General features: G+C 40.0%; 5 protein-coding genes across 6 annotated transcripts in view; 3 read left to right on the top strand and 2 right to left on the bottom strand.

The window, feature by feature from the left end:
* The first annotated feature begins 40 nt into the window (after positions 1–40).
* On the top strand, positions 41–5087 carry LOC111338845 (tauropine dehydrogenase-like). The gene is made up of 4 exons (XM_022945388.2): positions 41–317; positions 1333–1882; positions 2102–2407; positions 3877–5087. The coding sequence occupies exons 2-4, from the start codon at positions 1358–1360 to the stop codon at positions 4255–4257; spliced, it is 1212 nt and encodes a 403-aa protein (XP_022801123.2). The 5' UTR covers positions 41–317; positions 1333–1357; the 3' UTR covers positions 4258–5087.
* The window catches only part of LOC111338794 (calcium uptake protein 3, mitochondrial), a 42178-nt gene continuing 19587 nt past the window's right edge, over positions 4739–27329 (bottom strand). The window contains exon 13 of one of the 2 annotated variants that reach the window (XM_022945326.2): positions 4739–4877. In XM_022945326.2, coding sequence (XP_022801061.2) covers positions 4800–4877 — 78 coding nt within the window. In that variant the 3' untranslated portion in view covers positions 4739–4799. Of the gene's footprint in view, positions 4878–24646; positions 24888–27329 lie in introns of those variants that run through there. The other variant, XM_022945334.2, reaches the window with a different exon arrangement.
* On the top strand, positions 8844–13711 carry LOC111338827 (type I iodothyronine deiodinase). Its single transcript, XM_022945367.2, has 2 exons — positions 8844–11241; positions 11813–13711. Exons 1-2 carry the CDS (start codon positions 10759–10761, stop codon positions 12092–12094), a joined length of 765 nt encoding a protein of 254 aa, XP_022801102.1. The 5' UTR covers positions 8844–10758; the 3' UTR covers positions 12095–13711.
* On the top strand, positions 15194–16860 carry LOC111338818 (thyroxine 5-deiodinase). Its single transcript, XM_022945358.2, has 2 exons — positions 15194–15931; positions 16106–16860. The coding sequence occupies exons 1-2, from the start codon at positions 15293–15295 to the stop codon at positions 16388–16390; spliced, it is 924 nt and encodes a 307-aa protein (XP_022801093.2). The 5' UTR covers positions 15194–15292; the 3' UTR covers positions 16391–16860.
* LOC111338836 (thyroxine 5-deiodinase) lies at positions 21570–24784 on the bottom strand. Its single transcript, XM_022945377.2, has 2 exons — positions 22823–24784; positions 21570–22502 (listed from the first exon to the last, which is right to left on the bottom strand). Exons 1-2 carry the CDS (start codon positions 23297–23299, stop codon positions 22233–22235), a joined length of 747 nt encoding a protein of 248 aa, XP_022801112.1. The 5' UTR covers positions 23300–24784; the 3' UTR covers positions 21570–22232.

Below are 27329 nucleotides of genomic sequence, written 5' to 3' on the forward strand. Positions count from 1 at the left end.
ATATTTTGTTGATGTTTCCTGCTGGGTTTCTCAGAGCAGTCAACTGAAGAAAGCTATTTAAGTAAGACAGTTGGGGCGGTATTTGCCATGACTCTTCATATCCTAGGCTAATGTAAAGCTAAGGTATCTGTCGGACGCAAGTTTGCCAAAGCTCTCATTAAGTTCGCAATTTTCCTGTCAATAAAATCTCGCTCAACTGACAGCTGCGCCTGCATAAATTAAATTTGGTGGAGTGCGACCGCGCCAGCGTGTTAAACTGCACGAATATTGCCTCTGTCGCTGTTATTAACAGAAAAAGATTCAAGACGAAGGGGGAGGTAAGCCCTTTCGCGTTTTACTTGAAATAATGAATGAAACAGTGTAAAAGAAGGCTTTTAAAATTTTGCTTGTTATAAAACATTCTTAGTCGTTTTGATTATATTATATTCATCAGAGCATATTTGCAAATTGTCTTCTATGTGCGATAGCTTCGATCATAGTTATCGAGGGGACTCGATTAACTATGCTTCGATGAAGAGAAATGAACATGCGATGTATATTTCTAAACTTCGTTTAGATTGAATGAATTGTTTATGATTTCTTCAACTCCAGCGACAGAAAATAGCGAGAGAGTCGATTTGTTTCAAAACAGATCTTTACATTCTAGTCTGTTGACCAACTTGGCGTCCTACTTTAAAGAAGTTAATCTTTGTTTTGGTTTCAAAAGTCATTTTTGTGCATTTTGTTTTGAGTGACAATCCTTTTTGAGGGTTTTTCAAAATAATCTTTTACTAGACTGCTACAAATGAAAAGCCAACCAAGTACATTTTAAGGCAACATTTGAATTAATGCGTTGCGTGACATCTTCCGGTTTGGTACCTGAGAAGTCACCGCGTCTGCATCTTTGAAATCACCCAAAACCAAAAATTTTGTCAGAATGAAATGTAGCGTGTAGAACCTATTCTGATATATTAAAAAAAAAAAAAACAAGCAAAAGAAAGGCAATGCTGTAAATTGAGTGTGCAGTAATCCGGGATCGCCATAATTTTGCTCTACTTTGTCACCATACTGCTCTCGACCATTCAGATAAAAAATATAAACCAGCTGTTACTCGGTAATTTCCGTCAGGTTATTCCGCGCTTCAGGTCTTGTTAATCGGTAACTTCCGTTTTCCCGTGCTTCAGGTCTTGTATATGAGTTTACTTTAGATTCTTATCGGTTCCTCGTCGCACTTTGTTCAGTTTGGCGGGTCTAATTTCTTTGGTCTTAATTTGATGACACTGTTTAAGACCTTTCTTAAACCGATGTAGCCTTATAATTTCAAGGCTAACAATCATACAAACTTGTTTTCAGAAAAGTTATCAGAGCATTACCAATCATGAGTACTGTAGACAGCTTAAAGCTTTTGATCTGCGGCAGTGGTAATGGTGCGCATGCCTTCGCTGGCATCGCCTCTGCACAAGCGGGAACTGAGGTCAGAGTGCTCAGTTTGTATCAAGACGAGGCTGAGCGTTGGAGTAAAATCATGCAGACCGCTGACCTGGAGATCACATGCAACCGCCGTGACCAAGACCCGAGTGTCATCAGATCCAAGCCGGCTTTGATTACTAAAAACCCAGAAGAAGCCGCACGTGGTGTTGACATTATAGCTTTTGTACTGCCAGCATTTGCTCATCAGGTGTTTCTGGAGGCTCTCAAGCCGTATATTGAACCAGGAGTGATTATTGTTGGTCTGCCTGGGGCCTCGGGACTAGAATTCCAAGTTCGGGGAATTCTGGGAGATAAAGCAAGCACTTGCACGGTGATGAACTTCGAGTCCTTGCCTTGGGCGTGTCGCCTGGGTGAATTCGGTAGGAAGTGCGAGGTCCTGGGAACCAAGGAAACCTTGGTTGGCGCAATGCAGGTTAGAACATGGCGCAATCTAGTTTTTCGTGTGACGCATGTTTTGGGTTTTCAGCAGTTATGTGACATTAAATACAGTCGTGTTGGATAGGAGAGTTATATTTTTCTGCTGGATCAAAATGATGTAATTATAGGAAATGCTTGTAAAATACAGTTAACAGAAATTCTGCTCCTTGCGTCTACTATAAACATGGTTTTGTAACTTTCATCATTTACCCAGGTCGGATCAGGTGCGGCACCAAAGAAGGAACCAGTAACGTCCTTGCAGTACCTTCTTGGTGAGCTTCCTCGCTTGACTGTCTCTGGGCACCTTATCGGTGTTTCTCTTATGAACCCTAATGCATGCTCACATCCGGCCATCATGTATGGTCAGTGGGTGGGGTGGGACGGGAATCCATTGGACCAACCACCCATGTTTTATACCGGAGTCACTGAAGAGACAGGTGAGCTACTCACCAAAATGTCGGACGAGGTAGTTCACTTGGGAAAAGTCATCGCAGAGAAGACTGGTGCTGATATGTCTCAGGTAGATTTTATCATGGTTTTGTAAATAATTACTTTATAATGGGCCTTGCTCCCCATAGAGTCTCTGTGGCCCACTGGTAGAGCATTGAAGGTCTGAGGTTCGATTCATGGGGACTCAGAGTTTTTCTTTGTCCCACGCCCGTGACAAGGCGAAAAATATCTTTCTCTATTTATTATGGTTTTAGAACTCTGTTCAAGTTATCTTTTTCTTTTTACACCTCACCGCAACAGAGAGTCGAGCTAACAGCTGTGATTACCCTATCGCCCGTCCCAAAATTATGATTTTAACTCATTTATTTCAGCAATGATTATAATATTTTCGGACGCAAATCCCGCGCAATTTGCTCGAAAGCGAATAGCAAAGGATATTTGGAATTTGAGTAGCCAATCAGAGCGCGCCTTCAACGCTATCCACCGTTTTAGTATATACTAATTTTAGATATACTGGGATCTCCAAAGTTCCAAACACGAAAGTGATTGAAAATTAATTTGGAGGGTTTTCTTTAACGAGGGGGCGAGAGGGGAGTAGGATGGGGGGCGGTTGTCGGCGTCTCTGAGCTTGATTATCAGTCTTGGCTGCAGAACAAGTGATTCTGCAAGTTTTGTTGATGAGAAGTATTGCGTCTGGGGACAGGAATTTGATTCATGAGCTGTTATAGAATGTTGGTTTGATTTTCTCAAGCTTCCCCGGTGCGTTGGAGAAAGGCTTCTTACAATTTATCAAAATAATCTGATTACTACTGTGATAACGTAATTTAGAGTTTTAATTTCACGGCGTCTGAAATTGGGGTTGAACATCCGATACCCGTTCATCACATTTACCGCAGACAGACAATGTCTGGATCCCAGATTAACAAATTTTTCTAGTTCGAATTAGTGCGACTATCTCTTACGAATTGTTTCAATTTGCCTTTTCAAGGCGTTTCGTTAATTAACAGGTTGCGATAGTAGTGCAGAACGTTCCGTTCCGGTAAAATGAGGAGGCTTGGATAGTGTCTCGACGCGTCACAAACCTTCGTTCTCATCTGGCCCCCTTCTTCTTTACAAACCTTCTTTCTTGTCTGCTTTCTCCTCTGACCCCTTCTTCTTCACAAAGCTTCTTTCTTGTCTACTCTACTATCGCGTCGCGTTTACTAAATGAATGTTAGGATCATACCATGTTTCGCTCAGCATGACTGATTTAATCCCACTGGATTACGCATAGAAAATTTCCCTACCGAAGGTCAAAAAAAAGTGTTTTACACACTAAGCTGAAGGTAAAGGTGCATTGGAAGGGGGTAGGAAAAGTATAGAAGGGAGACGGGCTGTAAAGGAGAGTACTTCGTGTAAATTATATTTTTAGTGTGTGGGTAGATTCATCCAAACAGTAGTAAGCACAGAGGAATCAATCAGCTAATCCTTATCTCATCGTGGATGCAAGATTATTGAGTCCCAACCAGACTGTATTATTCGTAATCTGATTTCTCTTAGGTCGTTCCCATGTTAGAATGGGATTTGCGCTGTTATCCTGAGGACATAGCTGATAAGACAAACCAGTACACCGCTTTGCGAACAAACGCCGCTTACCAGGGCCTGAAACATCCAGTGAAAGAGACCGAAAACGGGAAATTCGTGCCAGATTTTTATCACCGCTATCTGACGGAGGACATCCCGTACGGGCTCTCTGTCATACGGGGTATAGCGGATATCGCAGAAGTGAAGACGCCACACATCGATGAAGTGCTCCTCTGGGCTCAGGAGAAGGTCGGGAAAAACTACATCGAGGATGGGCAGCTTAAAGGGAGTGATGTCGCTACCACCAGAGCACCACAAAGATACAACCTCTTAACGCTTAAAGACGTGCTGGGTTGATGATATAGCTGTTGCTTTTGGAGACAGAACTAAGCATTGATTGCTCGAACACCACAAACACTCTTATTAAACCCTTCTCCCCTTATTTTACTAAGCCCATCGTTTAAACCTTCCAGTTTCTTATAGACCCCTTTCGTTAGATAGCGTTACAGAGCATGTAATTTTAAGCCTGAATTAGTTTCTGTTTTCTTTATCGCAGGTTTTTTAGTCAGAGAAATGCATACTGTTTACAGTTTTCTTTGATTCTAGGCAACAAATGAGAAAAAATGTTGGCTCGAATTTTGGCCCCCCCCCCAAAAAAAGTTATTGACAAGGCTCTACCCCCGCCCCCCCCCCCTCCCTCCCCCACCCTTATCAAAAAGCTCCCCATTCGAAGGCCTTGGAAATCAAGAAGTTTCCCCGTAGGGAATCCTAACACATTTAGGGCGACTTTTTTAGAGTCTTGTAGTACTTTGCATAAATCTTGCAGAGGTCAGCCACAAGTAGAAAAGGGAAGGGGCTGGTTTGCTTAAGTTTATTTTAAATTAATTGTTGGAAGCAGTCTATGATTTCTGTTGGTATGTCCTTTGTGGAAGGTAATGTAGTCTCCCTGGTCTTCTTGCATAAGTCAAGCCCTTCAACTGTTGAAGAAACGAGTCATGTAAATTTCAAACTCAATGACTGCTTTTGTTTTTTTGGAACAAAACTAATAGGGAAACGTACAGTAGCAACTGTAGCTGTTGGTTGAACAAGCAAACAATAACCACTCCATATTTGAATTGATCCTCCAAAACAGGAGATAAAGGAGAAATCAAAACCTATCAACTATTAAAATTACCAATTCAACAAAACTACATACTTAATTATGAACATAATACCCTAGCCTGTGGTTACAAAATCTTGTCTTAACTGCTCAACTCTAGCTGGGAGACCCACCGTTTCAAGAAGATCTAAAAGATTGTCACATTGATACACCTAAACTAATTAAGTTGCTAACAGGATCATGGACGCATTGGTCTCGTAACAGACCGTCCCAAATCAATGGAACAGAATGGTCAGCTATACAGTATTCCTCGCCTTGATTCCACGCTTATTTCTTTTCTACCACGTTGTCTTCTTTATAATTCGTTCTAAAAGCTACCCTGAAATTACAGCACACGTTTACGTCGTCGTTCGCTCAATAAGTCTAATTTCAATTGCGTCCAAATAATTGTGAGAAGAATGCACCCTGGGGGCATAAACAAACTTAGCACTGTGGTGTAGTCAGAGGGGCAGACAATGACCCAAATTATTCCCCTTTTCACGACATAGTTTGATTTAAAGTCGTCCATTCATGGTGTTTCAAACTTATTTTGATCTATGATTCCTTAAATCTGGGAATCGTTTCGGAGTACGTTTTGTTTTTTCTTTGTGGCCAGACTTTAAGGTCACCTTTGGTCCCCATTTATTTCGATTCGACGCATACTATAAAGCCTCATAATAAACCTCATATAGATCACCAAATTAAGCACGTTTCGTTACTTACTTGAGCTCTTAAACCAGTGGGTGTATTTTGGAAAGAATGGTATTTCAGCGAGGTAAAATCGCAAACCTGCCCAAAATTCCTGAGATAAAGAGCATTTGACCTGGCGTACCGCCCCTTCACTCCGATCTCGAATAAGTTGGCTAAAACTGATTAAGGACACATAACTAAGATAACCTTGAATTCTACATGTCATCACTGCTTTAGCGAACGTGACTGAATGAAACCCTTGGTGGTTTCCGAATTGTCAACAAAACGATACATTTCACGAGGTTTGGATCATCATTTAGCAGAGATCAATCTCTGTGATAAGAATTTTATGGAAAAGTTGATCTAATTGAGAGCAGACCACGGATCACGCGAGAATACAAATGTCAAAAGTTGTAAGAAGCGTATTGAGAAGGAGGCAAAGCCCTGTTTTTTCATTCTTTTTTAGCTTTTAATCGAGTGCCAATCCTTTGTGAATAACTTAATAGAACGTGAGAAACGCCTAGGTAAAAGAGAAATCAACTAAACCAAGGATGGAAATTTATGTTTAAGGTTAAATGTGGCTACAGATATCAATGAAGTGGTGAAATTTTGTAAGATTACAAGACATTTTTGATGCTCAAAGTTCACTTGTAGAATATGCCAACAAGATGTCAACAGGACACTACGAAAATGGAAAAGAATTGCGAAAATTGCGCAAAATCAAAATTTTAGTAATATTTTTCCTTACAATTCTTTAACCCGGGTTCACCTCTGTCCGGAATTACAACATTTCTCATTTTCCGAATTGTAGAAACAGTTATCTTGATGTGTGAATGAGATTGTAGCCCTTCTGAAAAGCACGCAAACATCATCATGAAATTTGCAAAGGGAGTTTGAGGAATTTCGCGACCTCGAAGGTTGCCAAATTTCCGAAAAAACCCCATCGTAACTACTTGTAGAACTGGGCTTTATGCCAGGGCCGGTTTAGAAAGAACCTTGATTCCTTTTTTAGAAGAAATTACGGGATATGCAAACTTGTTTGGCGAAGGTTGGCTAGCGCACCCATGGAAAAATAATTCACTATCAAGACCTAAAACTGTCACAATACACAATGCTCAATAAAGACGGCTTGCTGTAAGAATTCAATGTTTTGAAAATCGTTGAAATGAACGAATAAATGTATCAATACAATCAGTTGATCAGTAGCCTATTGAATTGTTTCAATGACCTTGTAAAAATTGGACCAGTAACTGGTTTAGTTTGATAGAAGGATTCGAAAACGTTCCTCTGCTTAAAAAACGGCGACATATGCGATTTGAAATAGAAATTAATGAAGATTTATCTCGTGCCCGCCTACTGGTACCAGCTCATGATCGAGCCACAGACCGCTGAACAGATCGGTCATGACGATTGGTTCTCGCATTGAACTTACAACTGCGATTGTCTTTTAATAGAATCTCTATTCCACAATTTAAACATCCTGTTTTTCCGGCATATGTTTCCGTTAACGCGTGTGCAAAGTTAAAGCAACATCTAGTGCCCCATTGCCGGCTTGATAACATCGAAGGTAACAGCGCTACCCCGGTATTTCCCAAGACGGTAAATGAGTTCAAATTCCACTCGCGCATAATTTTTTTTTTTTTACGTTTTATTTTTCACTCACGACAATAAAATATGTGAATATGTATGAAGGAAATATTTCCAGTCTCTTCATGATCCAAACATTTCCATTACCGAACGATAACACGATGAAGAACTTAGTTTTTTTTCACCATCGTCGTGACAGAAAGAAAAAATTGCAACTGAGACATCGCAAGGTACACAAGATTTGATCAATGTAAATCACCATACGATTTGAATCACGCACAATAAACCTTTTGTTCGCATAGGATTAAAAACGGCATCTCAGAGGCAACTTTCAGCAGACCTTACCGTTTACGCTCCAGAGACGGTGTTCGATTCAAAAGCAGTGTACTGCAGCTGACTTTGGGTACAAGGTGATCACTCACTTTTCATTGAAAAAACTCTACATTTTACGATCTTAAAATATTTTTGGCTTGGCTCCGTGACACAAAAGTGCTAGAGGGTTGCTCGAATTGACTCTTAAGAAATGGGAGGAGGCAACTCATCTTCGTACCTCCCCTAATCAGAAGTCAAATGGCCTGATCCTAACCAAGCGTGTCTAATTGAACATCTGCCACCCGTCCCATTGAGTTAATTTTTGAAAGTTTCTTTGCGTTATTTTTAGTCCCTTCCACGTTTAACTTGACACACCCAAAACCCTTCTAATTTGTACAAATTTGAAATAATAGAGGTAGCAGTCTTTGCAGTACCTATGCAACAGAATGTGCAAAACTGACGCAAACTTTGCAAAGAGCTAATGAATGGAATAATACAGGCAGCCACTATATTTTTATTATTAAAATTACTAAAGCCGCAACAGAGAATTTAAGGGCGGAATTGTCAAGAGCACTCTTAAATTGAGGAAAAAAAAGGTTTTCACTTTAATTAAAAAAAAAAATGTTATCAAAGGAACTGAAGAAGGAATTGTGCTGTATTTTTCTTACTTACCATAAACTTTTGCACGGGGTACGCAGTTTCATTAGTACTCAGTTCTATTAAACAGCTCGAAGAAAAACTTAAAAATCTAGAGATTACGTCATTACGTGCTGACGAAGTTCAGTATAAAAGACGTGTGAGTTGTGGCACTGTCGTGGTTTACCTTAAAAAGTTGCCTTAGCCCGTGCCAAAAGGCAAGTGACACTCGCGGTGTCTATATTATCATGTATTAAATCACTTCAAATAATTTCTGCGAGGGTTGAAAGTCCGCATTCGTCAAAATACTTCGCCAAACGATTACACATCCAATTATTCGGTGTTTTGGGCTCTCTGGCTTTCTGCTTAAGAGCTCTTGAATTGTCGCCATATTAAAGCCTTTAAGTAATTGCCTTTTATTTCGTAAAAGCAATAAATCACGTATTTCTATGGGAGCACTGACGTATAAAAGAAAACCGCGGGGAAGAAGAAAACACACTCAAGAGACCTTTTCGAGACCCTACTTTCACTAATTGTCAATGATTTAACGAGCTCATAGCCGCGTCCAAAATATATTTTGATCGAAGTCATCTAATTTTGTCGCGTTTGACGAACTTTCTCGCAGTCTTAAGCTTCACTGAGTGAAACATGTCGTAAAACTTCAGGGTAACTGATGGTGACAAAGTTAGTGAACTATGCACGCTGATTATAGAACAAAAGGTCTGTTCGCGTGTCGTATGCAAAAAGCATGTATCAGTCATATTATGGAGACCATCCGAGACGTAACAACTAGATAAAGATTTCGTAAAGGTACAGTTACTGACATTGGCTTCTTTGCCTTTCATTCACCGAGTAGTTCTTTTCTCGTTAATTTAATTTCAAACATCGTATGTGAGCCACTCCAAAGGGCGTTAAAGGTTGAATAATTACGTCTAGACGACTTGGTAAGAGCACGTTCTACTTTTTCCGCTCACCAAATTATGCACAAACTGAATGAGGAAATCAAAACGGATATGGTGTTCTTTTTCTTGTGTTCTAACCTTAAAAATTGAAACATGATTTAAAAATGATTTAAGTTAAGTCTTTCCCCGCTTCACGTAGCCATTTGTTTCGACGAGAAGTGCAAGTGTACGTGCAAGAAAAGCGTTTTCGCCCAGCTTCAACGCCGCGGCCAAAATGGGAACTTCCTTCCGCCGCTATCACTGCTTCAGAAAAGCAGGAAATAAGACAGGCCGCTTGCTCCCGAGTAACTTGCTTCCGCTGTGTTGAACGTGCCTTGCAGAAATCTACCTTCAAGCCAAGTTTACAAAAACAGTCTCTGTCATCATTTATCGTACGAGTTATTTTTTCTGATCGTGAGGTTTTACTTATAGAACTGAGCTAGGCGATCAGTTTGCGGTTCATCCATTATTGCATTTGGGCATCCCAAGAGCAGTTAATTTATGACTCGCGGCATGTCTCAGGATGGTTATCTATTTTTGAAACTCATTAAGCCTTTAACAGGGTTTTCGCAATTTGCCGTCTAAAAGCGTACCATAATGAGCGTAGCGACAGCTTCTAACATGCCAACATGTGCACTGGGGCAAACTCTTGATTACTTTAAAAGAGCGTCATGCCGTGAGGAAATTTTGCAACGGAAAAGACACACAAATAGTCAATTATGTTCAGTTACGCAAGTGTTTAATATTTGCGCTTTATGTCAAAAACCTCGAGCAATTGTAAAATAAACAGCCAAGAGCACCATTTCGGAGTATCTGTAAAATTTCGCTTCCTTTCGCGTGAGTCTTGTGCAATTCATCGCGTGATGAAAATAACATTTGTTTACAACTTAAAAATCACGCAAAACTTGGCGGCAAACTATCTATTGTGGGACTATTGGCAAACTATATCGCAGCGTGAAATATCGATAGTTCAGTTTTGATTCCTCTAGCTATTTCATTTCAAGACGCTCTTAAGTGCCCTCGCATTGAAATGCAGATGAGAGTAATTATTTTTTGCCAGCTTCGTATCAAATTTTTGTCCTCTAACAGTGATTTATGGAATAAGAAATCTTTAGTCATGGTAAAAAGAAATTCTAATTTGTTGCGTGCTCATCATAACTTCGAGAACAAATGGGGGTCATTGAAAAATACTTAACAAGAGAGTGCAGGCCTGCAATTCAACACTGCGTCTAGCGCACGCCGAGTGCTACTGCTGCGAACAGTTGTGTTTAGTTCGTTTGTAAAAGCGTTACCGCTAAATACCAGAGGTAAGCCGAGCCAAATATAGCTAAAGAAGCAAAGACTTCGCTAAAGATATACCCTTCCCGCTCCTAATAATTATTTTCCGCATCGCACGCTCGAGCTGTGACTAAAAAAAAATGTGAAAATCACGTAAGAGGTCGCAATAAAAGACATTCTTTAAATTCTCCCGCTGTGAAAAGCAATTCGTAAAGCTCTCGGTCCAGTTGAATCTCAGACACGGTGCAGTTAACACTGCAGTTCTTATGCGTTAAGATGATCTTCAGCACGTGTACGTTTTTCTGCTACTACCTCGGGACTTTAATGCTGTTACTAACGTTTATAGTGTTGCGGCTATTAAAACTCGTTCCTTGTGCACAGTGGATCATCTCAGAGTTTGTAAACAGGATTTCGACAATCCAAATGCCCAGGGAAGACTACTGGGATTCACTATTCACATGGTCCATGTTTAGTTCCAAACGCTCGTCAATGCTACTCGAACTGCAGAAGACAGCTTCTAGGGGAAAAATCGCTCCAGACTCCCAGCTCATTTCCGTAGACGGAAAATCACGTTACCGTCTCTTAGAATTTTGTAGAGGTAACCGTCCTCTTGTCGTTAACTTTGGCAGTTGGACCTGCCCTGTTTTCAGGAACAGGGTGAACGAGTTCCTCTCCATTGTGCAAGAATTCAGTGACGTGGCCGACTTCTTGACGATATACATTGAGGAAGCCCATCCGACCAATGGTTGGAAATTGGAGGTGAGCGCATGCCATAGACTGTTATCAGATACCAAAGATTAGGAGATTTTGATGTAAGTGAGCAGCAATGCCAAGTTCAAATTATTACTTTCAAGGTCAAGCCATCAAGTACATGAATTTAACGAGAAGCCACATCTGTATTTCATAGAAGAGATTGGCTGATACCGGTTACGTTCTGTTGACTGAAGGATTTAGTCAGTTTTAAGGAGTCGATGATTCATTGTTTCACAAATATTTTAATAAGAAAGACCAAGATAAAGAAATACTAGTAATACAAATCAATGTTATTTGTAACGATCACACTGATAGACACATTTATCCCAAAAACAAAACAATTGCCTTTCATTCGTAGAATGTTCGGGAAAAAAAGCGAATGCAGTCTTGACTCTACTGATTACCTTTGGGGCAAAATTTTCATTGCGTTCTAAATCGTCACTTAATGCAAATTTTTTCAAAGAATTAAGACAGCGACTTAACTCTAAAGGAAAAGAAACCTTAAGGGCAAACATCATTGTCCATATAAGATCACTGGGAGACTATCGTCCTCACAATGATGTGGTTTGTCTTGCAGAATAACATCACGATACCCCAACACCAAACTCAGGAAGAGAGGAGTAGCGCTGCAAAGTTGATGTTGGACTCAGTGAAATTTAACTGTCCAGTTGTGGTTGACACCATGGCGAATGATGCAAACAAGGCTTACGCTGGTATGCCAATCAGACTCTACATCATTCAAAGGAACCAAATACAATACGCAGGGGGGATGGGACCCACATTTTACAATCTTACGGAAGTGAGACAACGGCTTCAGAGCATCAGAATTCATCCGAAAACCACTAGGCACAGAGCGTAGATAAATTCGCGGGAAAACAAGATGGACCCACGTTTGACTTTAGACAAATGACTGCTCTAGCACGCGAGACGCACGTGGATTATTTGAATCTGCGTGTATGTTAACTTTGACCGCAGACCACTTCAGTCTGATAATTAAGTAGTATCTTGAAGGATCATTGTCTGGAGGAATCAAACCGCCAAGACAATATTCTGTAGGAGTTTCAACAAAAGAGAAAATTGAAGGAAGAGATGTTGCATATATGAATCTTCAAGTCTGGTGTGAATATGTCGTAAAACAAGAAGAATTTTGTACAGTACACATACATATTGTAACTATTATTTTGATACTACAGGTCTCAGATCCTCATATAACACTTAGTGACGACCACGCATAGTGGGTAATGTACTGTTTCAATGTCACGTTCTAAGTCGGAACATTGATCTGCTCAAAGGGAAGCTATGAATAAATTACTATACAAGTACAAATTACAATATTTTATTTGGCCTCGAAGCGTATGTGGTACATGCATTTGAGTGTAATTGAAGAAGCCTCATAAATCGTGTAACCTATGAGAAAGAGCTGCTTGTGTCCTTTTACAAACGTTTCTGCAAAGAGAGCGCGCGCTATCGGGATCGCGTAAGTTCTACAACGCGTTTGAAGGTAATTAAAAGTCAAGAGGCACTAAGATCTAAGTGGACTATTTAAACCACCTTCCATCACTTCGTACGTAGGGAACTAATTAAATGACGTGATGTATTTTCATTAAGAAATTCCTATCCGATGTATCATTGTATACTTAGCAAGCAAAATGGCAGAAAAAGTCAAGATCATAAGTCTTGTTGCAGTTGTAAAATGGAGAGAGGTGTCTTAAGTGGTGTCTCACTCGAAAGACCGGTCATGTTCAGCTTAGAGACAGGGTTCATTGAGCACTTGGGTTGCAACTTTGTTACGACAAACAAGTTACAAACTAGACGAGATGTACTAGTATTTCCCGGCAGAAACATGTTCTTTCGACTGTAAAAGAAGACTCTTTTTTGTACTATGAAGAATCTGCCTCTCGGGAAGGCTACAAAAATCTTCCTTTTTTGGAAGCCTCAGACGAATCTTTCAGAATTCTGCAGTGAATAATATTAATAATAATTTATTGGTTTATAGTGCGCCTTTTAACATACCAGGTGGTCAAAAGCGCATTACAACAATAATTAACCTAAAACTGTACAAGTATTAAAAATCTACAATATAAACATTACACCATTTATTTATATATACGCATCTAAGAAATCAGTGAATCATGTTAATTTGAATCAAATGACTAAAAAAATGACGTTGGTGACATCAAAAGCATGCTTTCGTATTCCTTGCATTTTCCAAGGTAACGATAAAGTATTATTTATGAGGAATGCAGGAACTTTGACTCTCCTCTTGAACCAACGTAGGTCACCGTCACTGAGAGGCGATGACGAAATAGCATTGTTATGTCTGTTAACTGTGGAGAGGTATTAACCCATATCAATGTCTAGCTCGTTGTTATCACGATTTTTTTTCTCAACTTGTGTCTCATCTTGTCGCGTTTTAATCCAATATTACACATTTTCAAATGATCGGAGTCAAACAATAATAAAGGAGTGAAAAGAATCAAGGGTTTGTTGATTGCACCGTCATCATTGCGTGCAAGATAAGAGTGTTTTCAGCACGAACACACAGCCGGGTTAAGCAGCAGATGTCACGCGAACGCTGCATCAAAACACTTCCTCAGGCGACTTGGATTTTTGGAAATCACTAGAGCTGAGGTTCATTGTTTGAAAATATGCTCTGGTGTAAAATCCGTACGCTCTCCGAATTTCTGGAGTTTCACAAATAGCAAGAATCAAGGCAGTTTATTTTATAACCAACCATCATCTTAAATGCAGAAAAGGTTTCTTAAAGTTCAGAGTTTAAGAGGATGTGGTATCCGAACCTTCAATTTTCCTTTTTACAGCTACTTCATTATCAACCAATACTCCAACTCCTACACTTATTAGTTTTGAACAATACATGCTTAAAAGTCGATAGGCCGTAACAAAAACTTTCAGACAATGTGCAACATTTGAGAACAACTTCAAATAGGACACGAATATTTTGAGCAATAGGCTCCAAAATAGGCTCTAAACGCAAGCTTCATCGCTGTTTACAATCCATCAGAAATGTCTGTAGATATTACATGTTATTTTCAATATGAACACTGTTTGTATAAATAGTTTTATTGGTCATAAACTTCCCTTTTAAACGTAATTCATTTTTCTAGATGTTGACTACAGTTGCTAGACGCACGAATTTTCCTCTCGTACTAGTGATCCTTTTTGTTTTTTTCTTCCTCGAAGCAGGGTCTCTTTGATTTCAGTTGTTGTTCTCTTGTTCATGTTCTCACTCGGCTTCGTGCATTCTTTTAACAAAGCACATGGGTTTATCACTAAAGGAGAGCTTTTATTCCATCAAAAAGTCCAAATATAGAGCACAGTGAGAAACAAGCGCAAGCCAATAGCTATTTTTAACAGACTACATACTGTGGCATGCAAAAAAGATCGAAAAATACGTCAACGCACATATGTGGAAAAAACACCACCGCAAAGAAGTCTAGCACTTCTCTATTTTTGGCGTCCTTGAACACTTATGTTTTAAATCTGTTTAAACGATTAACAACATGGTCCCAAAGCACCAAAGCATCGTGTGCTTTCGTGGCTAGGCCTTGCGAAAATCAGTAACACGACTTAATCGGGAACGTCAGATTAACAACTTTTTCAAGAACTCTTCACTCTTCAGCGATGACAACTGAAACTTGAACGGAACACATGCACAACTTTAAATAACAAGAAAGTAGTGCTTGAACTAAAGAGGCTTAGACGAAATATCACTATTCCGTGAGACGCAACGAATAAATGTGGGTCAATTTTCGCAAGAGAATCGGACGGCATACATAGCGCTAACGATAAATCATACCACATTATGCACGCAGAGAAATTGTCGGCGCCAATTGTTCGCAAATAGCTAAACACCTTTTTTTATTGTGACAACAGATGTGCTATTTGAATAAGAAGAGACAAAATTTGTCCTACATAGTTGCGCAAGTCTGTCTGTTTGGGTTTCATTGGTTCCAGAGCTGCACGCCGCACCTGCCAGCACGAAAAAAAACCGCGTAACCGTCACGCGAGAGTTCATCGGCGAGGTCAGATTTGTCGAATGAGTGTTTTCAAGAGAAACAAAATTACTGACATTCCTTCGGTGCTGTATAAATACGCTGTCATTGCGGTCCTCAAACCCACGGAAAGTGTTCGAGTGGAGATACACACGAGCTTTGACTCGCTGGCTCTGCTGCTTCGACGAGGAAAAAAAATGTCGCGGAAAATGACCAGTATCACGTTTGTACACTGCGCAGCAACACTGCTTCTCTTGGTGGCATTTTCATTCCTACGCGTTCTCAGAATTTTGCCCAGAACAAGATGGATCGTGGTTAAACTGATGGACTTGACATCGGTTGTACCGCTGCCAAAGGAAATGTACTGGAGTTCACTGTTTAGTTGGCAGATGTTGAAATCTGTGCGCAATTCCATCCATCTCGAGCTTCTGAAAACTGTAAGAAAGGATCACACGGCACCGGACCCTCTCCTTGCTTCCTTAGACGGAGAGTCGCATAGTCGACTGCTCAGCTTCTGCAAGGGGAGCCGTCCACTGGTTGTCAACTTCTGCAGCTGGACCTGCCCAGTTTTTAGAGCTAGGGTGGGCGAATTTCTAAGCGTGGTACAGGAATTCAGTGATGTTGCTGATTTCCTTACTATATACGTCGAGGAAGCCCATCCAAGTGACGGTTGGGCTTTTCAGGTGAGATACAAAGTCTTTTAAAAAAACTATTTCCTTACAGTGTCTATATGAGCAAAATTTACCTGTGCACGCCCCTTAGAAGTTTCCTAATGTGAGTAATTGTTACAGTCCAACCTATGCAAAATGATTAAGAGACCCACAGCAACTGACTAAATCTTTCTATCTCATACTTAGAACAACGTCAAAATTTCTACCCACAAGACCCTGGAGGATAGATGCCGAGCAGCAAAGCTTATGCAGGACTCTGTTCACTTTAGCTGTCCCATAATGATAGACACGATGGGTAACGAAGCTAACAATGCATACGCCGGGCTTCCTATCAGACTTTACGTGATAAAGAATCAAAAAGTGAAATTTGCTGGTTTAACTGGACCGACATTTTACGACCCACAAAATGTGGCAAAGTGGTTAAAGGAATACAAGGTTGAACTTATGAAAACTGGCCGTCATCGGGCGTAAAACATTAGAAACAACCGAGTCGAGGAACACAAAACATTCAAATGATGCGCCTCCATAGAACAAGCCACGCAAGGAAAGACAATTAGGATAAATGGCTAAAACCGGAAGTTTATAACAATTCATGCAACGCACAGATCTGGGAATCCTTGCTCAAAAAGTATCGAACAATGACCAAGAACGAGGTTCAAAGAAATACTAATTTTTAAGGTAGATTTGAGGTAGCAACTAACAAAGAGATATTGTTGACGTGTTTTGATGTCGTGGTAGACCGAGTAACTGCACTATTTGTCTTTAACTTACTTACAAGCAGTTGAGTCATTGATCTGTAGAAATAGCTTCTTAAACGGTCGCGACAACTTTAATTCTAAGCTCAGTGTAATAATTGATGAAAGGAAGTCTTTGTAGTTGCTTGACCAGTCGTTCATCGTGCGAAAACACGAATGTAAATAAATCGCGTGTTAAATAGTCTATTCCAAGTGTACGAGTCCTCTGACGTACTTTACACCTCTCGATTTCAACACGATTGCCCAGTTTGAGCCAGCGAAGCGGTACATTCCTACCCGCTTCGTTCCAATTTTTCTCTGAAAGGAATTTTTATCGCACTTTAAGGTGAACTCTGATTGGACTGTCACCCCCAAGTGATTAAGATAGATTGCGTGCATTTACAACTGCAGCTCATGTTGATTTTACACGCCTCCCTTGGGCAGCCCAGGGTTAAGTCAACCTGTTGTTCACCTCAAATATCTAAAATCTTATTGAGCTTGTTTTCTCCATCTGTAATCCTTTGGTTTGGCTAAAGAATCTGCACAATCCGCTGATTATTTTATTCAGTTCCTAGACACGTTTCGGACCGTTTTTGCCAACTCTTGTGGCACGCGTATCGCAGCGTTGCAGTAAATACCTCACACAACTCACTTAATTAATAACATTGTATTTGAGACTAAGAGCCGGAAGGCAATGGTAACTGTTTAAATGTTTGTAATTTTTTTGTAGAGGCTTAGTGTCTATCAATCGATCAAATTAACACTTTTAGCAGCAGCTCGACTCGGTCGTGTTCGATGAATACTTTTAAGAGTGAACTAGAAGTGTGCATTAAAAGCGTCTCCATTACTTCGCATCGGTTTGCAAACCTTCCACAATCGCCAGTGGGAGAGAATTTTTGAATTACGTAATTCTAGCTAGTGCTCTTGCTAGATCTTCCAGATTTTATTTGCACAAGGACTGTCAATCATGCGCGCTCTACGCAAACGAACCTGTGGCAGGTTTTCGGTCCCAGTTTCAATTTCGTCGTTCTGTCTTAGTGGGAAAATACTTGTTGGAATCTGCGCCCATTTTATAGTTTCTAATGTGCAAAAAGACTTGATCTCGTCAGTATCGTGACTTGCGGTGAATGAGGTTTATGTTCCTTTTGACACAAATTACGTGTTAATAATCGTTGAAAATGAGTGATAAACAATGAAACGATGACGGCGATAGGCCTAAAACAAAACAAAGTGAAGTGGTACAAGGGGAAATCGATTTGGAGTGATTTTTCCCTCCTACAAAATGACTTAATCAGTAACAGAGAACATTTTGGCGTCCCTAAACCTATTTTCAATACAAATAAACTTGATGGCAAGTGTCGCAGATTGAAACTGCGGGTTGATGTCACTGCAAACTATGTGTTAGCTGTTCGGTGCCTGAAAGTCGGACGTTTCTCACTCAAATGCAAACAAGCGTAGATCAATATTTACCACAATCGAGAAATGTTCCCTTTTAATTTTCCTTGTATATCTGACTTAGGTCGCTGTGCGTGCGAGATTACAATCTGCTGAAGGAAGATCGCAGTTAAGTTCATTTCCTATGTCGCTTAAGCTCTGTGGGAAGTTTGTTTTGACGGACCCCTTGTATTGAGCTTACACGCAGTGTGCCCATTCATGTTCTGCATTACGTCATTCAGCGAACACGCGAAATTGTCGAAGATTGAGGTCACGCGATCGAAGTATTCCCATTGAATAATTTGTTCAGTTGCATGAGAAGTTCTACTTTTCGAATCAAACTTTGCAAAGTAAGGGCAATTTCACCGGTTATTTATGTTTTGTTTTTCCCGGTATGAGAAGTACTAGGTGAAATAATTCTGTTTTAGTTGAACTTTCTAGAATCGATGAAAGATACAATGAAATCACGCGATGTTTGAACAACTCATACAGCTATCGCAAAAGTTAAAACAATTTATTTATAGTCATCAGAAGCTGAAAAAAATTCATCAACTGCGGTTGACTGCAACATTTTCGGGCCTTAACTAATTTCTGTAGCAGTGTATCTGGTCTTGAAAAGGGTTGAAAACTAGTTCTTATGAAAGAATTTACAGTTTATAAAGCAAATCCGTGTTTACTTTTCTTACCGTGAAATGTTTATTTTCATATTTCTATGAGACGGGAGTTGTGTACATAACAAAATAACTCCTTTTTCAGTTTGTGACTAGCTAAATTAAATTTTCGACATATTCTAAATTAAAAATTGCGCTTTTTCAGTAACTCAAATTTTTTAGATTTTTTTTCTCTGCGACTTAGTTTATGCGCTAAAGCGAGAGGCACTGGTGAGAGAGAATCTTCCTTGTCGAGTGCCAGAGTACGTAGATAGCTTGCTTCAAGTGTTTCAACTCCTCGATATCCAACACCTTTGGACGTAGCAACATTTGCACTGGCCATACACTTTTTTTTGTTCTGTGCGGCGCAACAAAGCAATAACCATAACTGTACCTCCTGCTGTTTAAATGTTATGTGCTGAGGGCATTTTTCTTCCATATTCGACCTCAGAGCAGATGCTTGCTATATTTCCCTCTTTTGGAAAAACTATTGAAGCTGTTATCGCGTTCTTTTCAGTAAACAGTCTATTTTTGGAAACGAGCTGTGTTTGTGGTGGTCATTACCAAATTAAGTCTTTAAAAAATTAAAACGATCGAACTGTGAAATTAACATCTGGAAGTCTTAACAGAGGAATGAAATGCTACCTTTTTTAGAGGTGAAGCCTTGGTTTGATACTTTTTGTAAATGGACAGAAGATAGCTTCTATTCATGGTTTGATGGTGGTTTTCTGTTTTCAAAGTAATCTTTGAAACACGCAATTTGAGAAACCACGTGAGCTGGAGAGAAGAGATAATGGTTTTGGTTAGCCCCTTCTGCCCTTTCTCGAAGAACCGTCGGTGAAAAGTAATTAGTGTTTCTTTGATGACTAATGAAGTCAATCCTTTAACGCGGGTCTAAAAATAATTTGAAACTCTACCTGAGTAATTCTACAGTCCTTGGGAGTGCTTTTAAGGTTCTGTTTTAAAGGAAGGTCCCTGTCTGAAACAAAGTTTCGTTCTATTCCAGGGAGGTGTATGTGCAGAAATATGTAGTTACCCTTTGACATCCAAAGATGTTTACAACTTTTTCTTAAGACATTTCCTACGAAAGCTGATATAAATTTGCAAGGAATGTTCTCTGCAAAAAAAAATTATCATCTCTTTAAATCGTCTGAGATAATAGACAAAATGGTGTACGTGACCTAAAGTAAACGCCATTTTTTGAATCAGTGAACTTCTCGGAAGCGAGGTGCCAATTTGCAATTGTTAATTTTAATTTACGTCTTATCAGTTCTTTCGCATTGAAGAGATTCATGTCAACTTAATCACCAGTGGCCATGCTAACGCTTTTGATTTCAAGTATTCTTTAAAAGTCCATCCACAAGAATTATAATTCGGCGGTTTCAGACCTATCCGCCCAGCAACTTCTAGACAATAAGAAAATATCGATAATTATACTTTGAAAAATACCGGAAGGTTTTAAAAGGTAATTCTCTAATAAAGACCAGTCCAAGTAAAATATTTTTGGGTTTCAGACGTGATCCAAGCGGCCAGATATAAAAGGAAAAGCTATATTCGTGAGGAAATTGGACAAATATGACGTAGTGTTCAAATTCACGCGATCGTTGTGTGTCTATCACGCGAGGTTAACTCAAATGTCAGATAATGAATGAACTGAAATTAGAATTATTCTTGGGCGATTTTTTAAGTTTCAAAGTCTCTTTATCAGCTTCACACTGGTTTCTGCACTTTCATAAAAAAGAAAAACAAATTTCCTTTCGATTCGCCACCATCTCTTTCATCCGTGACATAGTATTTTTCTTAATTTGTTTATTTCATGATGTTTATTCGTTTCGACACCGGAAGTCTGTGATTTCACCAGATTTCAAATAGCATTTTACTCTGTGAGTGCTGAAATGTGTCACAATATGATGCATTTGATTAAAATTAGAACACTGATTACCACTAAACGACTGATTTCCCTGCCAAAAAAGAAATACACTGAAAAAGTTTTCAGCAAACAGTGCCACGCTTGAAGCCCTACAGCTAAAAAACCTGATAAAGGACAGTGTAGATTAGCGAAACCAATCAGTCGTCGCCAACGATTGTACCGCAGATGGATTCAAGCGAGAGAAATCACTTAGTGAAAAACGAATCTTCTCAAGTGGGGTTCTCATTCATTAGCACTTAGCCAATCGATCGTTAGATCGTAAATCAATGGACGAGGAGGTACTTCCTAAATGATCTCGGGCACACGCGCTAAAAACAAAGGCTGTTTACCAGACCCGATAGTCACGCGATAAATTTCGTAAACATTTCTTTCCAAATAGGGTCTCGACAATCAGAGATTATCGCGCATAATACGAGAGTTCTCCTCAGTCAGCTCAAATCACATGTGTTTGGATATTTAGCGTTAACGTCCAATAAGAAAATCATCGCGTGATGCGGACTTTGCAGAAGTGCAAACGTTTTAATGCTTGCACACCCTCCAGGGTCATTCGACAAGAAAACAACTTGTAATTGAACAAAGAGCCTTGTTTGGATCATTTCACAGCGTTCAGTTTGATAGGTATTTCCTTGGCAATATGTTATATTTCATCATCTAGGATTGATGCCACGGACTTTCATCTTCCGGTCAAGTTGAAAATGTCAAGCTAGCGTGTACCTTTTTCCGGATTTGCGATAAACAACCTTCACGCACAAAAATGCAACTTGACGTCTAGTGACATTAACCAACTTCCTGCGGTTTTTGATGGATAGAAAATCGCGTAATTAGATTTCATGTTTGTATATGCTGAGGTGAAGTAGAAATGATCGCCAAACGAGGTTAGGGGATTAAAATTCGCAGCGAGATTCAAGTTTTTAGCTGTTATTTATTTTTCTCACCTTGTTCTTTGTTTTGTTATACAACACAAATGCGATGACCGCACAGGGCAAGATTAAAATAGTTGTATCGTATTTTCGTCCTTTTAACCTTCAGGCAAATACCACGAAATTGGTGACATTGCTTTTGAAGGGATCACTATTGGTAATATACACCTCGAAACTCACAACTGAGACTAAAAGGAACTGTTTACCTTTTATCCTAGAGAATTTCTGTTTTGAATACAAATTTCCAATAACTCTTAGTACGACGAAACGAGAGTAAATATAAGCATGTATGGCTATTAAATATTGTCTTCGGATGGGAAGCAAGTAAGAAATTTCGTGTCAAATTTATCTTCCATATACGCCTCTCCGGCAGCACTTAGGTTTTCAGGTCTACTGAATATGACAACCTACAAGCATACAGAGATATGTAGCTTTAGGCTTGACGGCTAGCGTTTGTCGTGTGGTCAACACTAGCCCCTTGATTAAAATCCTTATAATGTTGTTCATGATATTCTTGAATGTAAGTGATACAGCGATGGCGAAAGAACGCGATCAGTACACGTGCTTGAACTTTCATTTTTTAGTGTTCCACCTTGTATCTCGCTGTGCTACTTTGAATACTTGTGCACGTGTATAGCACTACAGTTACACGTTCAATTCACTTTCCCTCCAAGTCGTCAACCAACTTCTGACCTCCTGTGTTTTGTAAAATGTCGGACCCATCCCGCCAACGAACTCCACTCTTCCATTTAAGATAATACAAAGTCGGATTGGCAGGGCGCCATACGCTCGGTTCGCTTCGTTTTCTACACAATCCACCAACACTGGAGCCTGTAGCTTAGACGCGTCCTGAAACAACCGAGCGGCTTGGACCCTTTCCTCCAGAGTACGATGCCGTTTCACGTGGAAGTTGGTCTAAATCGTGATGTAAAAAGCGTAAACGAGTTAGAGCAAAGTCCGAGCTCATTCCTTCATTAATTAGATATTCAAACAGGGCTTCCTTTACAGACGACAAACTGTATAGTTGTCTAATTTCATGGTTCTTCGAATTCGACTGAATACGTATGAATACATACACCATAATACTACGGACCTAAGCGCGAAGGAGGATAACATAGAGACGTTTAAAGCCAGTTTGAGTTGGTAATCCATCCTCCGATTTGAAAGTAACATTTCTGCTAGGATCATACGACAAATTGGGTATCTCAGAAGTAAATTTAGGCTGTTAAGATTACCTTGAAAGCCCAACCATCTGAAGGATGCGCTTCGGAGATGTAAATGACGACGAAATCAGCTATATCACTAAAATCCGCCATGATCTCGCTGAAGTCTTTGAGGCGGTCCATGAAGAAAGGGCAAGTGCAGCTGCCGAAATTCACCACCAGCGGCCTGCTCTTCTTGGCGAAGTCCAACAGATGTGAACGCAACTGGCCGTCGGCCGACACGACACAAGGATTTGGTGCTTCTGCACCGAGCTCAGCTTTTTTCTGCAGATCTGTCAACAAAGCGGCCGTCACGGCTTTGTACATCTCCCATCCAAACAAACTATTGCCGTACACTTCTTGGCTGATTTCGCATCCTGCAAACTTGATGAACAGTTTAACGACCAGCTTGCGAAACACCAAGGTACAGAATAGAAACCGGAGGATGGCGAACGCTATGAGAAGGCCCAGAGATGCCGAATAGAATGGAAGTGCGACCGAGACTGACATGGCCAAACGGGCGCCACAGTGGTCACTGAATACCCTACGTAAGATCACCGCGAGTCAAGGCTGTTATGTCTTGTGATAATCAACAGAACGCGCGCACTTGTGAAGAGCGATGGCATGTGACTTCTAGAAATCTGATTCAACCCCAGATAGCTTCTGCTACCGTCGCGTGATGCACTGATGGGATGCGTGCGATGAAGACAAGAAAGAGCAGTTTTTGCATCCTACACAAACCGCTCGCGGTCTCCTCTGAACCTAGATAGCGACATATCCATCTTATGTGGCATATACGCAAGAATTTCAAAGCTATTCTCGAGACAAATTGATCGAATGATTAAAGGCTTTAGGCGGCTTTATGATTCGAGCTTAGACGAGTCGACGATTTAAGGGGGCGAGAAGGCGAATAATCTCAAAATACACGCAATCTTTGGTGAAACCTCGAGTGATCGTTTCCTTCTTGAGATGGCTTTAGGCAACTCAATGCAAAACAAATTCCCCAAGTGAGCGATCACAATTCGTTCGGAGCAGACCTGTTTTTTGCCAAACACTGACTGTCGTTAGGACGCACTTAACCTCATGACGTCATCTAGAACAATCTAAAACCCACTGTAAATTGAGATAAGAACTTGAGACTTGTCAGTAAGAATGTTTGTCTACTGCCGCCCCTTGCATTATCCTGTTTTACCGATCACCTCGTAAAAACACTACTTTCCTTGGGTAAACCGCAAATGAGACCACGACTACACGCAATCTAGACTCCACTCTGCAGGAACAATAAATCATTGTCACTTCAAATGCTGCCCTCATCCACGAGAGCAAGACACCTTGTAATTCCACTGCATAATGCATTAATAGCCATAGCGTGTTCATTATCATGCCACACTCGACACTAATGGCCGCTAATCATTAATTAATGGTCGTTTCCGGAGAGGTACGATAACGTTTTTCTGGACGCAGATGTCATCAGATGTACCTGTTAGCGGTGTACATCGTGATAGACTTGTCAACACTCCTTCATGAGTGGTGATGGAGGTCTATCATCTTCAATGAAAACTATTAATTAAATGAACAAGGTAATTGAACTTCGTTGTCACAAACATTGTAGCAGGGCTCGAATCTTTTCGGGAATTTAATCCGAAAGAAGGCAATGGTGTCCATTTTCATCCAATTTCTTGTGAGGCTCTAGGAGCCGAACACGAAAAAATTACAGTTAAATAAACATTAAAAGTTTTGAAACCTTTAAAACTGTCGCGCAAATATTTGGGGTGTACATTCGGTTTTCGTTGAATGCAAACCCATTTCTTCTCGATAGAATAATCAATACTTTTTAGATACAGCTGAAACAAAACCTTTAACTTTAGTTGATATTCAATTTTATGGGCAAGTTACTTTGATTTCCTCCATTCGTGCACAGAAAATTCAGTGTTCATTTCTAGAGCGTTGCGAATATTAGGTTTGGTTCAGAGTTTACGCCAAACCAGGAGGTGGAATTGTAATAAATAACAGCAAATCCCCGACCTTGCTACAAGGACATCTCTTTCTTGATACACTGCTTGAAACCCAGCCAGCCGGTCTTCTCTGACGCCGGGACCTGTTTATATAAAAGATTTCACTTTAAGATGCCACTTTGAATAACCAGTCGCACCTTGTCTTAAAGTCATTAGTCACAAATTAGTACCATACTTCAATCAACCCCACGCCACACAAGACGATCTCTAGACAGGAAATGAGCATGACACTTCATATTCATCTCACTGCTAATAAGGCGTCACCATCAGTTATTGAAATAGATACATTGAAAGATTAATGTATTAAGTGTCTTGACATTTGACCCCACAATTGTCAAAAAGAAGACGATTTGGTACCTGTTGGATACGTAACTCTTCAATAGATTACCTGTATAAATTCACAGCAAGGGTACAAATGTGTTTATGAAAAAAATTCCGAGACATCGATGACGGTACAAAGTATTCGATGAAGAATAATACTACAGACACGAGTGTCAATAAATACAACAAGGACTTCTTTCGGAGCGATATATGAGAAAAAAAAAAAGAGGCGAGAGGAAGAAGAAAAAAATTATAAGTTCAATAATTACAACACAGATTAAAACTTCACAAAGATTACTCTTGACCTACACTAGTTTGAAAAGGTAGGGAAACTTCCAAGCAGATTCCAATTCCAACCGCAACAGAGATTTAACTTAAAAAAAGGTGATTTAACAGTTGCATAGTTATCACTGCACAGTTACTACTGAAGTCAAGGACTGAAAACGTTCTGAAGTATTACAATCAAGACGCAAAAAAAAAACACTTGTGACACAATGTCAAGAATGCTAAATAGATACAGTACTGAAGAGATTTATTAACAACACAAGAACTCACACTTGAAACTAAACCTCTAAGCCTGAAGAGACTTGTCAAAATACATTGAATGATGCACACCAATATTATCATCACGTGAATTAGTTCAAGTGTAACTAAACGCATTTGGTATAACCCATCGCGTTTATAATTAGACCCATGTGTGTGTTCGTGATCTATTGACATTTCTCGCACAAGGAAAATGAGTGCTGCTCTTTGAACAACACTGAGGAAGTTCCTTCTACGTGTGAACATTTATAAAACGCTTAATAACGACCATGATTACACACTGTACTTCCTGTGAGTAGAAAAATAAACCGACTCAAGTTTTTCCGGTTTTTTTTTGGCACTTCCGGATAAACATAACAAACAAACTACTCGGGGCAAAGTTCCTTCTCGTTGAGAACCACTTTCGCGGAAGAAATCTCATCTGTCGACGTTAAGAGGGAAATATTATAGGAGCAATATTCTATGCTGAGCTTAAACTCTTACTCAAACCACAATATCACGAAACAGTATGAACAGAGTCACGGAGAAAACCTCAAAAGGACAGGTCAAAATATATGTAATCATTTACTACAGTAGACAAAAACCGCAGAAGGTCCAGTAACTCAAAAGACAACTATAATGGTTGGGAATGAGTAAACTTGCAAATGAAGACCAAAAATGTAAGCTTGACTTCGCAAGATGCACAGACACTGAGTTACAGCAGAGTCCAAACTGGGCATAAAAACCACCGACAACTCTTTTTCGGTTGATATTCCAGCTGCAGCCAACTTTTTATCTTTGACAAGAAAGTTTGAATCACGAACGTGCTGGTATTTCAACTAAAGTTAGTCAGATTTCCGATCAAATTTCTGGGAATAGACGATCGCACAAGTTTCACAACGGAAGAATCAGATTAAATAAAGCCTTCATAACCCAAGGAAAGCTTTGTTTCTATTACTAGAATTACCAGATGAGCCAGGGAGGCACCAAACAGATTAGTTCAACGTGTCCAGGCCAGTTCTCTTCACCTTACTCACTAATAACATTCGCTCACTTTCATCAATCCTAGTAAACTAGATCGGTAAAGGATCCCCATGAATGCTCCAGATTGCACCCTGGATCCATGAAACCTCAGCCGCTTGCTGAACTGGGGTATATTCTTCTGGCGCCGGTCATTTCCTCTTACAAGACCAAATCTCAAGTGTTCAAACTTTCCCATGCCCTGATGAAGGGGCAAGCAAGAGCTGATTTACTGCTACTTTGTAGGCTACAGGGGGATTAGCATCACTTTCCAAGGTCCACAACAACAATAATAAGCTTTGTTATTTCAGAAAATACATTTGCAAGAATACCTGCCCTTGCTTTATAATAACTGGCAATCAAGAAAGGGTTAAGCAAAGGTAAAGAAAGAGCGTAAGGAAGAAAGAGGGTGTAAAATAATCACTCATCTGAAAACTGTTACAATACCGCTACTATTGACAAGCGATTCACCCTTTACCGCCCACATACGACTAAAATGTAACTTTTTCTAACTACTTCAATATATTCTGCAACAAACAGGTGATGGGAATAAACAAACTCATCTGATAGAGGGTGTTAACTTGATGTAACTCCCAATTCTCCCAACGTATAGCACCCCAAAGGGAGAACTACCAAATACCGATACATCAAATCTTGGGAGC

The sequence above is a fragment of the Stylophora pistillata genome, chromosome 9 (genome assembly GCF_964205215.1).
Source record: "Stylophora pistillata chromosome 9, jaStyPist1.2, whole genome shotgun sequence".
In the NCBI taxonomy this organism is placed as follows: domain Eukaryota; kingdom Metazoa; phylum Cnidaria; class Anthozoa; order Scleractinia; family Pocilloporidae; genus Stylophora; species Stylophora pistillata.

What these genes read in the sequence shown, in the direction of transcription:
- LOC111338836 (XM_022945377.2), bottom strand. Translation starts at nt 23,299, where the DNA reads ATGTCAGTCTCGGTCGCACTTCCATTCTATTCGGCATCTCTGGGCCTT. An exon ending in CAGATGGTTGGGCTTTCAAG is followed by an intron (nt 22,503 to 22,822) that starts GTAATCTTAACA and finishes ATCACGATTTAG; the next exon opens with ACCAACTTCCACGTGAAACG.
- LOC111338818 (XM_022945358.2), top strand. Translation starts at nt 15,293, where the DNA reads ATGAGTGTTTTCAAGAGAAACAAAATTACTGACATTCCTTCGGTGCTG. An exon ending in GTGACGGTTGGGCTTTTCAG is followed by an intron (nt 15,932 to 16,105) that starts GTGAGATACAAA and finishes TCTCATACTTAG; the next exon opens with AACAACGTCAAAATTTCTAC.
- LOC111338827 (XM_022945367.2), top strand. Translation starts at nt 10,759, where the DNA reads ATGATCTTCAGCACGTGTACGTTTTTCTGCTACTACCTCGGGACTTTA. An exon ending in CCAATGGTTGGAAATTGGAG is followed by an intron (nt 11,242 to 11,812) that starts GTGAGCGCATGC and finishes TTTGTCTTGCAG; the next exon opens with AATAACATCACGATACCCCA.
- LOC111338845 (XM_022945388.2), top strand. Translation starts at nt 1,358, where the DNA reads ATGAGTACTGTAGACAGCTTAAAGCTTTTGATCTGCGGCAGTGGTAAT. An exon ending in CCTTGGTTGGCGCAATGCAG is followed by an intron (nt 1,883 to 2,101) that starts GTTAGAACATGG and finishes TCATTTACCCAG; the next exon opens with GTCGGATCAGGTGCGGCACC. An exon ending in CTGGTGCTGATATGTCTCAG is followed by an intron (nt 2,408 to 3,876) that starts GTAGATTTTATC and finishes GATTTCTCTTAG; the next exon opens with GTCGTTCCCATGTTAGAATG.